Consider the following 15659-nt stretch of genomic DNA (forward strand, 5'->3'; position numbering starts at 1 on the left):
TTCCCAATATTTCTGCTTGAGCACTTATAAAGAACTGTCTGAGTTCAGAGAAATGGTATGGTGTGAAATAAAAATTACTGCAGTTCACCACAGTATGTGTCCCTGTTTCCTCTTTTTCAAAGTTATGAGCTATTGAAGTGTATCAATTAAATTAAAACTGTGTAGATTTATCAAGGAAATATAACTCATGAGCTGAAAAGAGAACTATCTGTTTCACTAGTGCTACGACATTTTGCTGAGGCATAATGAATAAATAAGAGTGACATCTTTCCAAAAAATAGCCTTCCATAGACACCCAGATTGTCTGAATCCAGGAGCAGTCACCTGTTCACAGTGATTTTGCTGTCTTCTTGTTAGCTGCCCTGTGTGTGTTAGGGGGTCTCCCAGTCTTATATGTGAGCAAGGAGCACCAACTTCATCAATACTACCGTGGCTGCAGAGCAGATGGGGAAACAAATGGATATTGTGTTGTTTAGTTTTTAGATTGTACTAGTCCTAGCTCAAAGTATGCTTGAGTAAAAATGTAACAAATTAGTTTAGGTATTTACATTATTTTTTAATTTGTCTATAAATTTGTCTGTCCATGTGCTACAAGCAGTTATAGATTTGTGCAATAATTTACACCAGTTTGTGGTGTAAAATATATTACAGTTTCCAACTTGTCCCAGTAAGCAAAGTGGCATAAAATGTCAAAAATGTTTGCTAAAAACAGTCGTGTTCCAACATTTCCAATTTTTTAACGCAACCAGACCAGGATGAAAACAATTAGTTTGGTAGTAATCTACTATATAATTGTCTAAGGGTCACTTCCATCTTTCTGTCTGTCCTTCTGTCTGTCTGTCTTTCTTTCTGTCATGGATATTCATTGGTCGCGGCCTCTGTCTGTCATGGAATCCAAGTCGCTGATTGGTCTCGCCAGCTGCCTGTCATGGCTGCCGCGACCAATCAGCGACGGCCACAGTCCAATTAGTCCCTCCCTACTCCCCTGCAGTCAGTGCCCGGCGCCCGCTCCATACTCCCCGCAGTCATGGCTCACACAGGGTTAATACCAGTGGTAACGGACCGCGTTATGCCGCTGGTAACTCACTCCGTTACCGCCGCTATTAACCCTGTGTGACCAAGTTTTTACTATTGATGCTGCCTATGCAGCGTCAATAGTAAAAAGATCTAATGTTAAAAATAATAAAAAAAATAAAAAATCATTATATACTCACCTTCCGCCGCCTTTCCCGCTCCTCGCGACGCTCCGGTTGACCGCTCCATGCAAGCGGCAGGTTCCGGTGCTAAGGATGGTGTGCGACAAGGGCCTGCCATGACGTCACGGTCATGTGACCGCAACGTCATCACAGGTCCTGCGCGAGAAGGACCTGCCATGACGTCACGGTCATGTGACCGCGACGTCATCACACCCTGGGACCGGAAGCTGCCGCCTGCACTCGTGAAGGTGAGTATATGTTTATTTTTTATTTTTTAACCTGTGACATACGTGGCTGGGCAATATACTACGTAGCTGGGCAATATACTACGTGACTGGCCAATATACTACGTGGCTGGGCAATATACTACGTGGCTCTGTGCTGTATACTACGTCACTGGGCAATATACTACGTAGCTGGGCAATATACTACGTGACTGGCCAATATACTACGTGGCTGGGCAATATACTACATGGCTCTGTACAATATACTGCGTGGCTCTGTGCTGTATACTACGTCACTGGGCAATATACTATGTAACTGGGCAATATACTACGTGGCTGGGCAATATACTATGTCAATGGGCAATATACTACGTAACTGGGCAATATACTACGTGGCTCTGTGCTGAATACTACGTCGCTGTGCAATATACTACGTGGCTCTGTGCTGTATACTATGTCGCTGTGCAATATACTACGTGGCTCTGTGCTGTATACTACGTCACTGGGCAATACAATATGTGGCTGGGCAATATACTAAGTCACTGGGCAATATACTACGTAACTGGGCAATATACTACGTGGCTGGGCAATATACTATGTGGCTGGGCAATATACTACGTGGCTGGGCAATATACTACGTGGGCTGGGCAATATACTACGTGGGCTGGGCAATATACTACGTGGCCTGTGCAATATACTACGTGGACATGCATATTCTAGAATACCCTGATACGTTAGAATCGGGCCACCATCTAGTATAACAAATAATTATGAGATTTAAAAAAAAAAAAGACTTTTTCACAATAAAGATACAAGCAACAATGAACGAGGGGTTTACCATTTGCTACACTGAGCTGAGTAACAGGGATAAGATGAAAATAAAAAAGCTGTGTATGCTTCCTCATTTACAAATATGTCTGGTTCCATTTACGGTAATATCACGGAAGGTTTGTCTATTTTCAGACCATAAAGCATAAAGTAAGATTAAAAATGAAAGTATAAATTATTTAAGGAAGCGACACACAAAACGTATGTGTTATATTATTCAATACACATTCAAAGAAAATGACACAGCCTTCCCAGTGAGACAACGACCATAGTTCTCGGAAATAGGATTTCATGCAGTTCTCTTTGAGGAAGGTGGTGAGTTAAGACAGGACTTTTTAAAGTCATTTTCCTTGTAGCGTTGCATCACATTTCTCAAAGTATTGCACAGTGTTTGATAAGCTACATTTATTTCAATATACTACATGTCTGTCTAGAAATATTTCACTTTTATGCCACTTCCTTACTGGAAATTTTAAAAAGTCACCATTCATAAATCTGGCTAAAATCTCATTTGCTTAGATAACCGTTACTGCTTTTAAAAAGTGGCAGGAGCAATGTGAAATTGCAAATAGTTGAAAATTTTTGAGCAAAAATTGCATGCACTAAATTTTCAACTTTCTGATGCAATAGCCTTGGTACATGTCACATGCCCGCCTTGTTAAGGTTGACCTGAGTTAAAAGTTAGCCTTTTCCAGAAACAATGTCAATCTTGTTCATGGATTGTGACTGGTGACTGAATACCAGAGACACTCTATGGAAAGGTGGCGCTGTTTCTAGAAAGTAAGCTCTTTCTTTCTAACACTTATATATAGTTTCTACTTACCTCAAGTTGTAAATCACGACTTCTCATGACAGCCATGTTCTTCTCTTCACTAAGTTGGGCGTATCTCATTGCTAAATTATAATTATCATCCTTTACTTTGATTAACTCATCATTGCAGTTGTTTCGCTCCTCCTTCATTTTGTTGTAACGTTCCTGAAAAGTCATCAGTTCTAGGTTCACCAGCTTTAATTGTTTTCTCTCATCTTCCAGAAGTCTTGAATTAGCCACAAGTTCACATTTCTGCACCTCTTTTGTCTTTAACTGTTGCTGCAATTTTATGACTTCATTCATAAGGAACTGTGTGAGAGCTTCATGTCCTTCTTCCACTAAAAGAAGAACAGCCAGAATATTGACATGAATAGTGCTTTTACTATGGAGCTTCATATTTCACTAACATTGGGCATATCTTAATTCATGTAAAAATCTATCATCTTTGCACTGTATGTTCATTACCATTTTCACTATCGTCAGTAACAGTGGCTTATAATCTATCAGGGAGAGTTGGGAGGCACATATATATATTAGATGGTTGGTCAGTCCTGCCGATATTGGCAGGTTCAAGAAGTTTCATATCAAGCAAGAAACTATAGAAAGTGCAAAATTGTGCTCTCACACATTGCTTATTCTGTGGATTGCCATTAAAGAAATCGGGGCCTTGTGCAAGAAAAAAGGAAGAAAGAAATGTTTATCAAATGGAAAGAGGGAGGCATATCTAAAGAAGAATATAATGCGGTCTGCAGAACCTGCAGGGCACGAATCAGATTATCTAAAAGCTGACAATGAATTAAGGCTTGCAAGAAACATCAAAAGTAGTGATGAGCGAGTATACTCGTTGCTCAGGTTTTCTCGAGCACGCTCAGGTGATCTCCGAGTATTTGTTAGTGTTCGGAGATTAAGTTTTCATCACCGCAGCTGAATTATTTACAGCTATTAGCCAGGCTGAGTACATGTGGGGGTTGCCTGGTTGCTAGGGAATCCCCACATGTAATCAAGCTGGCTAATAGCTGTAAATCATTCAGCTGCGACGATGAAAACTTAATCTCCGAACACTAACAAATACTCGGAGATCACCCGAGCGTGCTCGGGAAAACCCGAGCAACGAGTACACTCGCTCATCACTAGTCAAAAGCAGTTAAATAGGATTTTGGGGATATGTCAAAAGTAAAAGAAAAGTCAAAGATGCTATAGGATTTTTACAGGATGAAAATGATGAAATGGTAAGAAAGGGTGTTGAGAAGGCCGAACTTTTAAATTTCTATTTTGCATCTGTTTTCTCACAGAAAGGAAATGTAACATCAACTGATCTTCACTGTCCTATTGAAGGAGTAGAAGATTCCAGGATATCTATAAACAGAAAGATAGTGAGGAAACACTTAGCTAACATAAATGAATTCAAGTCTCCAGGTCCAGATGAATTACACCCCAGAGTACTGAAGGAGATAGCAGAAGAACTTTTTGAACCACTCTCTATAATCTTTGAAAATTCTTGGAGAACAGGAGAAGTCCCAGAAGACTGGAGAATGGCAAATTTTCAAAAAGAGGAAGAAGGTGAACCCAGGGAACTATAGGCCGGTGAGTCTGACTTCCATACCAGGAAAGATCTTTGAACAAATTATTAAACAACATGTATGTAAGTACCTGGATATTTTGAAGTGTTTAACCAGAGTCAGCATGGGTTTGTAACTAATAAGTCATGTCAGACTAACTTAATTTCCTTCTATGACAGAATCACTGACTGGGTGGATCAGGGAAATGCTGTAGATATAGTATATCTTGACTTCAGCAAAGTATTTGACAAAGTATCTCACACCATCCTTATTGAAAAAATGACTAAGTATGGAAGGGACAAGGCAACTGTTAGGTGGCTTCACAACTGGCTTAGTGATCGGACCCAAAGAGTGGTCATAAATGGCTGCACATCCAGTTGGAAGAATGTCTCAAGTGAGGTACCACAGGGTTCTGTCCTAGGCCCTGTTTTGTTCAACATCTTTATCAATGATTTAGATGAAGAAATTGAGGGTATGCTAATTAAATTTGCTGATGACACAAAGCTAGGAGGGATAGCTAATACTAGAGAAGAGAGAGAGGATTCAAAAATATATAAATAAACTGGAGCAGTTGGCAGAAACTAACAGAATGGTTTTAAACAAGGAAAATGCAAAGTACTACATCTGGGCAATAAAAATTAAAAAAGCATATACAGAATGGGAGGAATAGGGCTAAGCAACAGCACATGTGAAAAAGAATTGGGTATACTAATAGATCATAAACTGAACATGAGTCAACAGTGTGATGCAGCAACAAAAAAGGCAAATACAATTCTGGAATGTATTAACAGAAGCATAAAGTCTAGATCACATGAAGTAATTATTGCCCTCTACTCCTCTTTGGTCAGACCTCATATGGAATACTGTGTCCAGTTTTGGGCACCACATTTTAAAAAAGACATCAACAAACTGGAGCAAGTTCAGAGAAGAGCGACCAGAATGGTGACCGGTCTGCAAACCATGTCCTACGAGGAACAGTTACAGGATTTGGGAATGTTTAGCTTGCAAAAAAGAAGACTGAGAGGAGACTTAATAGCTGTCTACAAATATCTCAAGGGCTGTCACATTGTAGAAGGATCATCTTTATTCTCATTTGCACAAGGAAAGACTAGAAGCAAAGTGATGAAACTGAATGGGAGGAGACACAGATTAGATATTAGAAAAAACTTTTTGACATTTAGGGTGATCAATGAGCGGAACATGCTGCCACAAGAGGTAATGGTTCTCCTTCAATGGAAGTTTTCAAACAGAGGCTGGACAGACATCTGTCTGGGATGATTTAGTGAATCCTGCATTGAGCAGGGGGTTGGACCAGATGACCCAGGAGGGCCCTTCCAACTCTACCATTCTATGATTCTAAAATTAAAACACTTATCTACAGACACATAACACAGCTATATAGTGTCAAGATTACATTGTCGTTTATATTTAACGTAATACCATCACATAATGTTCATATAATATGCAATGTAAAAAAAAATATTCCCTTAAATGGCCAGAAAATACTGCTATATATTTGCCACATAATTTAGTTCCCAAACAATATCACAATATACCTAATTAACTATATGTGTAATAATAAAATTAGCAAATACCTCTAATTAGAAATGTAGCATAGTTTTTCTGATTCACTTTGTCTCTTTCCCCATGTGCAGGCATTGCAGGCATTGCAGGACCTTAGGTATCCATGGTTACATCCGCTGATAAAGTGACAGTTAACTAGTTGCTAGTTGTCATAACCATGGATACCCAAGGCCTTGCAAGCCTGCATATGAGGAATGAGGCATAGCAAATAAAAAAACTATACTACATTTCTAATTGGAGGTATTTGCTAATATTATTATTACACCTGCCACATATTGTGATAGGATATTGGAGATGGGAATACCCCTTTAAGGCAGATTAACCCCTGCACTGGTAGAAGAAACCTGCACTGTTTAATGTGAAGGTGAAGTGCTTCTAGTCAGTGGAGGAGAAAGAGAAATCAGGCGGCGCGGTCTTCGGGCTCCTTTCTGTCCTGGCAACCCCGTGACACTATGCCTGGAGGTGCCAAGCAAATGTATTTAAAGGGAACTTGTCACCCCCCGAAGGCGTTTGTAACTAAAAGAGCCACCTTGTGCAGCACTGATGCTGTATTCTGGCTCTTTTAGTTCTTGTTGTTGGCACTGCTGCAATAATCGTTTATGAAATTTATCCCTCATACCTGGAAATTGTCCTGGGGGCAGGTTTTTCCCCCCTAATACAGACGCACCACAGCCATCACTCATGGCCTCTGCGTGCCGGGCGCCGCCTCCTCAGCATTATTCAATTGTCCCAGCGCCTGTGCTGTCATCTTAGGCCTTGGGCATGCACAGTTAGCGCTGCCCGTCCACTGACATCAGTTGATGTCTAGCTTATTGCGCCTGTGTGGAAATGCGTCCCGAGATCCTGCCCTGCAGTCTCTTCTGATTTATTCACACTGCGGTATTCTTGGGCATGCGCAGTACTTATCTGCGGCTCTCCCTCATCTACCTCCGCCTTCCTCCTATTTTGCAGCATCAGAGGAATCGTCATTTTATTTTTGGGTCCCCATGTAAGCAGCCAGAGAAGTATACAGTTGTGAGCTGATATTAATATCCTGGGAAGCTCCATGGGTATTACCTCAGTCTCAGGCTATAAACATCTGCCCCAAGCTGCTGGCTTTCCCTCTGCTGGTTAAGAAATTTACATGGGAGCCCACATAATTTTTTTCAGAAAAATTATCTTTTAATAATTAAATACATGTACAGTAAGGCCTCTTTCACACTTCTGCCGTTTAGGGGCCGTCGAAATGCGTCGTTCTGTGGAAAAAACGCATCCTGCAAAGTTGCCCGCAGGTTGCGTTTTTTGCACATAGACTTGTATTACTGACGCATCGGGACATATGGACACACATTCCATACGTCGTGCACTGGATGTGTCGGTATTTGGCAGGCCGTCGAATTGAAAAAACGTTCAAGTGAACATTTTTTGTACATTGTGTCCTGCATTTCGTACCGCGCATGCGCGTCCGGAACTCCACCCTCTCCTCCCTGGGACTTTACAGTGGGCAGCGGACGCATTGAAACACTGCGTCCGCTGCCCACATTGTGCAGAATTTGCACAGAGTCCGTCGGTACGTCGCACCGATGCTTAGAGACGGCCCCGTACCGACGGAAGTGTGAAAGAAGCCTAAGTTGCGCACACACTGTACTAATTATATGTGTCACTGACATTTATATATCTATGTATTCTATATGTATTTACTGTATGTAATCCATCTCTTCTATGCTGTCGGGGCCTGCTGTGATGTCACTGTACACTGCTGCTGAATTGCAGGCTCTTCGTCTATTTATCTATGTAATATATAAACATATATATCTGTGTGTCACTGACATCTATATATCTATGTATTCTATGTGTACATATCTATTCTATCTATTCTAACCTGTTACTATGTGATTTTACTGTACGCGGCAGATGAATTACCAGCTTTTCAAAAGGTATAGAGGTATGGTTATACAGGAAGTAGTTTTTTTTTCTCTAGGATCACTCAACTTTATTAGCATACACAAAAAGACACAAGTTAGCCCCCAAAACGCATGAAAAAAACGCTTCAAAACCGCACCAAAAATGCACCAAATCATGCGTTTTTGCAGCAACTTCTTTCCTGCCAAGAAATCAGGTTTTGCTACAGAAAAGAAGCAGCAAAAACACCCAGTGTGAACACACCCTTAGATTGTTGGCTGATTCAGCTGAATCCAGCAGGTCCAATCAAAAATTATCCAATATGTGACACCATTTTAATTTTAGGATTAAAGCCTTCTAGATTCCTGTTACAAATATCTCTCACTTACCAACTATTGTGGAGAATCGTCTTGTGGGCTCTTTTCCAGTAACTAACTTATAGAGTTCAGGGTAGTAAAATTCAAGACTTTCCAAGAATACAATATACCCTCGTTGTCCTTTTGTATGAAGAATATCCAGGAGCCGCCCTTCAAATAGAAATATGACATGAAATTCCTCATGTTATGTCAGTTACCAGTTTGCCTCAAAGACATTAAACCATTTTTATACATATAACACTCGTTTTTCCCTGCCTAATATAATCAACAGTTGGGCTAACATATTATTTGTGACATTTATAAAGAAATAAAATGTGACAAATAAAATCTGTTGTTTTTTTTAATGAGGACAAAGTGAAGATTGCCACATAAATACTGCAAGAGTATGTGCAGACATTCAGTTTAGGCAGCACTTTGGACGCAGCACTTTGGACGCAGCACATGTCCGCTGTCTCCAAAGCGCTGCTGGCTTTTGTATGCAGGTGAATCCACATGTGTTCAATGAACCGTGCGAAATCACTGCATCCAATACATTGTACGTACGGGTGACATTTATCTTGCGGAGACTCGGGTCTCCGCAAGATAAATTGACATGCTGCAGTCTGGAAGGACGTGCCGCATGTCCGTTCCCACGGATACACCAAGGGCACCGATGCACGCATAGTGGGCATGGGATTTCTTGAAATCCCATCCACTATGCAGTAACATCTGGACCCTGCTGCGTGGATGCTGCGGATGTACGCAGCATTTACTGACCATGGGATTGTACCCTCACAAATGAGCCTCAATAAAGGAGATCCTCCGGATGTATTAAATAGAATAATTGTTGTAAGATGTATGGTATGGTATGGAATAGTATGGTATGGTATAGTGGACTACAGTCTGAGCGCTGGGTATAAGCCATGGAACTGTTGCCATGGCTTTATGTATATCGTCGATTTTGTTTATTTGCATTATGGTACATTCTGATATTCATTACCGCTATCTCGCAAAATCTAGAAAAATTAAGTTTCAAAGAATATGAGTAAAATAGACCTCATTATTCCTAATAGCTAAGGATTCCAGAGGACAGGGTCTATTGTGCAGGTTATCAAACATAACTGGTTGTATATTATGAATTTCAAGAGTTTTTATCACCCTTTACAAAATGGAGTGGCACTGCGGATGTCAGACCACCGCTCAATAAATTTTATAAAGAGCTGCCAGATAAAACGAAATGTAATCCTCAGCAGCCCTATAAGGAAATAAATGTAGTGGCGGTCTAGCATGCGCATAAATGACCCATTTTAACGAGTCTAAAAGTCCATTCTACCGATCAGTGCTGGTCCCATCAGACAATCCCTTTTGGGAAAAGGGAGGATTGCAGTTCCTACACAGGTTCTTCAGTTGTTTGAAAAAATGATGGTTTTATATGATTTAAATTCCATTCCATTATATAATACATGATGACCATGTTGTTTGAAAAGACCACCCTCACAGAAGAACACTTTTAATCCGGCAGAGGTCTGTATATAACAAATATTTGAACATGCCTTACCTGACCGGGTGGTCCTTGATAACAATAGCATAGAGTTGAGAACTTCTTCCTCATCCTGTTCATCAATTACCTTACATTGCCGTAAATAAGGTGTTAACTTTGCAGGATTTATGTAGCGGCTGAGCATATTCCTATTGGTTTCAATATTCTCCCACAGTTCATTTTCCTCATTTTTTAATACATCATTTTCGTTATCCATTTTGTAATATTCTAAAGAATAAGAAAATAAATAATATTGAAATAATTCCAGTCTTTAATTTCTGTAATGACCGAGTATTTTTGAAAGTGCACAATACATTCCTTCTTCATTATGAACCACTTAGTATGCTAATTTAGCATGCTATAATGCAAAAATGTAATACTGTTGTAGTGCAGTGACCCCTGTGGCAGCTAGGGGGCGCTGTGTGTGCTCCTTGGGATGTGCATGGAGGCGTATTTGTTGTTATAATGGTGGTGAAACAGTGATTGGCAGAATTGTGAGTGGCCGATATGTGTTATGACCCCAGTGGACAGGGTCTCAGAGGAACGTGTAAGTCTGCGAGATTCAAAAATCCAGCTCATAGGGCTGTGGTAACTGGGTTGACCAAATAGCTACTCCTAACGCCAACACTAGAAGTAGCCGGGGATCATGCCTACGGTGATCGCTAGATGACTCGCGCCAGCCGGAGAATCTAACTACCCCTAGGAGAAGAAAACAAAGACCTCTCTTGCCTCCAGAGAAAGGGACCCCAAAGCAAGATACAAGCCCCCCACAAATAATAACGGTGAGGTAAGAGGAAATGACAATCACAGAAATGAACCAGGTTCAGCAAAGAGAGGCCAGCTTACTAATAGCAGAATATAGCAAGATAACTTATCTGGTCAACAAAAACCCTATTAAAAATCCACGCTGGAGATTCAAGAACCCCCGAACCGTCTAACGGTCCGGGGGGAGAACACCAGCCCCCTAGAGCTTCCAGCAAAGGTCAGGATACAGATTGGAACAAGCTGGACAAAAATACCAAACAAAACAAAAGCAAAAAGCAATGAAGCAGACTTAGCTTGAAATACAGGAACCAGGATCATAGGACAAGAGCACAACAGATTAGCTCTGATTTCAACGATGCCAGGCATTGAACTGAAGGTCCAGGGAGCTTATATAGCAACGCCCCTGAACTAACGGCCCAGGTGAGGATATAGGAAAAGACAGAAGCTCCAGAGTCAAATCACTAATGACCACTAGAGGGAGCAAAAAGCAAAATCACAACAGATATGTGTCGCAGAGGGAGTCTGCGTGGTAAGTCTGATGCAATGTTGTTGTTCTGGGACCTGTAGTCCCTCAAGGTGTAGTTGTAAGGGAGACTTACTAGGCTAGTTACGTGAGATGGGCGGGACAAACTAGCCACACATCCACACTCCCACCCAGGGGAGTGTTTAAGGGTATATAATGTGACCAGGGTGTGGGTCACATGTTCCTGTGTGGTTCCAGTGTTTGGACCTGAGTGGTGAAGGTCCTGGAAGTATGTGTTGGATTTCCTGGGAGTAGGAATCCTGAAGAGCACATGCTAATGTTGCTGTGAGTTTCCTGGTTGAAGCCTGTGTTGGAAGACCTGGGAGGAGGCTTCCTGAAGAGCACATGGTGGGGCTTCAGTCCTGGTGGCCTGGGGTGTTGGACCGTGGTCCTAAATAGCACCTAGACAGGTCATATGCCTGAGGTGTTGGACGAGGTCCTGAATAGCACCTGGACAGGTCACATGCCTGGGGTGTTGGACGAAGTCCTGAATAGCACCTGGACAGGTCATATGCCTGGAGTGTTGGACGAGGTCCCGAATAGCACCTGGACAGGTCATATGCCTGGGGTGTTGGACGAGGTCCTGAATAGCACCTGGACAGGTCACATGTGCGGTTCATGTGTTGGATTTCCTGAGAGTAGGAATCCTGAGGAGCAGATGCCAGTGTGTTGGACAGTCCCATGTGGGATGGACATCCTGAATAGCACACTGGGCAACCTGTGTTGAAAGACCTGGGAGTAGGCTTCCTGAAGAGCACAACCTGTGTTGGATTTCCTGGGAGTAGGAGTCCTGAAGAGCACATGCCAGTGTGTTGGACGGTCCCATGTGGGATGGACATCCTGAATAGCACACAGTAAGACTAGGATTCTGGATGGTCTGTGTTGGGGAAGCTATCGTCCTTCGATGGCTCTGGACTGACTGTTGTGTGCTGGTCAGGCAAGTTGGTGAACCCTGTAAAGGCAGTTTCCCCAGGAGAGAGGACTGACCAGGAGTCAGCAGGTGGAGCGGGAGCTCCCTTAAGGTACCATTGACTGTTGGTGCTTGTGAGAGTCTATGAACTGTGTGGTCCCCCACGGCAACTGAACAAAGTGAGGTTCAGCGTGTTTAGAGACCACAACCCAGTGTCATATGCGCTGTATGTGACTTGGGACATTGGTGAACTGTTCGGCGTACGGACACCCATGGTAACTGGACGAAGTGAGAGGTCCAGCATGTTTAGTGTCTGCGAGACAAAGCCGTATATGAAATGTTTAAGATAAAGCTGCAAGTTAATATCACCAGCTGGTGCCTGTTGTGTTTCATGAAATGTATAATATGAACTATGCAAACCCGGTTTATGACACTTTAATAAACCATATTGACTGTTTTGTGTGAAAAATCGGGCCTGACTACGTTAATCCCGTGCCAAGCGAGTTTCCCCCAATACACTCAGTGAGAGCAATCTTACACTGTATATAATAGAATTGTATCATGTATCACTGTACCTTTCCTCCTTATGCCCCCCTATTGTCAATCTTGGATTTTTGTAGTGTAAGATTAAGTGCCTGTGAGGCAGTGACCGGTGTCACATCTGGGGTCACTATGTGTTCCCCCAGGATGTGGACGGAGCCCTATTAGACCCCCTGTGAGTCATAGGGCAAAATAAAAGTAAGTTGGACATGGTAAAGCTATTTGGCCTGGGATTGTTCAGGAAAAACCAGTTTGGGCTTTTATTTTGGAAACAGACTACAAGTAGGAAATGGGGCCAGTCTGTTTCCTCCAGGTCGGGTCTTACAGGTGGCCTAAGGCTACAGATTGCAGTTTGAGAGTGCATTGCAGTCACAGGCGTAGCTGTGATTGCAATGCAGAATACATATACATATAGTTATTGGACATTCTAGTGTCCAAGGCAGATTTAGGGAAAACCTGCTCTGGCTTTTGGTGTTTTGAAACGGACTGCACGACTACCATCCTGCAATCCCGGTCCAGGTTTACCATGTGGTGAAGACCACAGATTCTAGTTAAAAATCCCTGCAGTGAAGGGTTTGGGGGTGTCAGTATCAGAGTGGAGTTTGCAGCAAGCAAAGCAGATGGCTCTGCAAAAGCTCAGATCTGTGTGAGAGTAACACAGAGTCCAGAGCGAACTCCTGGCACCTGCAGCATACACAGCGGTGCAGTTGACCATGGCAACCAGTTAGAGGTGGACCGGCATATTTAGGGACTGTAATCTGGAGGATATAGTTCTCGGCTGCAAGCCGGAGGATATTGTTTACTATGTAGAGCTGTGAGTTGGACATTAATGCTGGGAAGTAAACGCATTAAAGAGACTTTTTGTTTATACTGTGCTGGGTCACTGCCTCATCACTGTCTAAGTGTGCTACTGCTGCACTACATGCCCTTCATATTGTAGTTCACGGATAAACCAATTAATCTGCCTTACCAACAAAGGTTGATAACTACCTACTCCTGCTAAAAGGTAAGAGCCTGAGGTACCACTGAAGCTCATGTTTTAATGTGTAATTTCATTTTAAGCTCGATAAGCTTGTAACTACATGTTGACCACCAATAAATGCTGAACGCCTGAGTTGGTGCACTTTATTCTGAAGTGTCACTCTAAGCTGTCTGACACAGCTGGACTTCCCATAGCTAAGACAGATACGGTTTAATACTGTCTCTACCTTCTCTATCACTGTATACAGAATAGGGAACGCTGATGGCGCTTCTTCCTTTGAACCCAGTGATCATGTGATTGCTGAGTCTGTGGAGGGTGCAGGAGCTGCTGGTTCAAAGGAGACCTAGTCATCTCTCCCTATGCTGCGAGGAGGCTAAATTTCCATTGTAGCTAGTACTAATATACCACTCCCAGTTAGAGGCGAAATCAGGTAAAGAAAAATAATTTTCTAATTGCCCCTAAAAGGTCTTTTATGACCTTGAGAGGGCACCAAATGTGAAATAAATGAAAAATAAAGAAATAAAATGCAGGAAGAAATAAATTAAAAAAAAAAGTTGAGGTCAAGATGTTACTATCTCTGCCCCCATCTAAAAAAAATCAGATACCTAAAAATGATTGCAACAGAAATGGGAACAAAATTTTAAATGTATTTTAATGGTTCTTTGTGGCTATAAAAAAGTAAAAAAATGTGAAAAACAGACATTTTCCCACCAATATCGCCTGATATAGGCAAAAAAATAAAAAAAGAGTATAAAAATAGCATAAAAATTAGGCCGAAGGCATCACAAAAACGTTTGGTGCAAAAACTGTTTGAATAACTGAACAAGAAAAAACAAATCAGCTCTCTAAATTGTATAGCCATAGACAAAGGAAAATTAAGTGCCTGGCCAAGAATGGTGGTATAAATCCTTTTCTTAAATTGGTTAAAGATTAACTTTTATCATTTTTTTTATGTTGACCTGCACACACAATATCATAGTGGCTGCCCAGTGGGATCATTATTTTTTACCTTTTCATTTTACCTCACCGTTGCAAAGATATTAGCAATCAAAGTATTTGGCACCTCGCGAGTAAACTTTTGTTAACTAAAGTTGACTCATTAGATGCTAAATAATTTGATTGCTAATATCTGCACAATGGAGAGGCAAAACTAAAAGCAAAGAAAAAGGTTTTATTCTGTATGCAGCCACATTTACATTGTATGTCCAATTCAACATTAAAAATTAGATTTAAGTCTCATTTACTGCTTTTTTAGGTTGCAATAAAATAAAACCAAGTAGTGCATTATTATTATTTACATTTAGAGCACCATAAATTCCAAGGTGAAGAGGTTACATAGAAAATATAAATAGAAATTACAATGAACAAACTACTAGTGATAGAAAGTAATAGAGAGGAGAGGACCCTGCCCTTGCGGACTTACATTATGACTTAGAGTGATCATTCAAAAAGGTAGTGAAGACAAAGTTACAAATAAAAAATAAAATGGAACCACAAAGCATACATAAAACATATCCACAAATTATATTTTGAAGCAAAGCAAAAGAAAAAATAAATTGCACGTAACAAGACAGTGACGCTAGTCACTACTCAAGGACAGCTAACAAATAAAGTAGCATTCTGTAACACTATAGCATGTAAACATGAAATATATGAAATTGGAATTGCATTACTGCTCTAGAAAATAGGGAAAAAATTAAGATCCTTAGCGCATAAATTGGCCAATCCATGTATGCAGACAAGCCGTTAAAGGGAACCTGTCACCACGTTTTTGGAAGATGGGATAAAAATAGCGTTAAATAGGGGCAGAGGTGGGCGTTACATTAGTGTGTGTGTTATGCGTTTATTACCCACCTAAGTTGCCGAAATAACTTTGCAAAGTCTCCGTTTTCGCCTGTCAATCAGGCTGGTCAGGTCGCATGGGCGTTGTCTTCCCCCAGATTTAGCGTAGTTTTCCGTT

General features: G+C 41.4%; 1 protein-coding gene across 4 annotated transcripts in view; it reads right to left on the reverse strand.

The window, feature by feature from the left end:
* The window catches only part of CARD11 (caspase recruitment domain family member 11), a 213319-nt gene that overhangs the window by 123202 nt on the left and 74458 nt on the right, over window positions 1–15659 (reverse strand). For 3 of the 4 annotated variants that reach the window (XM_077275336.1, XM_077275337.1, XM_077275335.1), the window contains 3 exons: window positions 9998–10207; window positions 8473–8610; window positions 3072–3397 (listed from right to left, as the gene is read on the reverse strand). In XM_077275336.1, the coding sequence (XP_077131451.1) occupies window positions 3072–3397; window positions 8473–8610; window positions 9998–10196 (663 nt within the window). In that variant the 5' untranslated portion in view covers window positions 10197–10207. Of the gene's footprint in view, window positions 1–3071; window positions 3398–8104; window positions 8130–8472; window positions 8611–9997; window positions 10208–15659 lie in introns of those variants that run through there. The other variant, XM_077275338.1, reaches the window with a different exon arrangement.

Source organism: Ranitomeya variabilis, chromosome 7, assembly GCF_051348905.1.
Source record: "Ranitomeya variabilis isolate aRanVar5 chromosome 7, aRanVar5.hap1, whole genome shotgun sequence".
NCBI lineage: Eukaryota > Metazoa > Chordata > Amphibia > Anura > Dendrobatidae > Ranitomeya > Ranitomeya variabilis.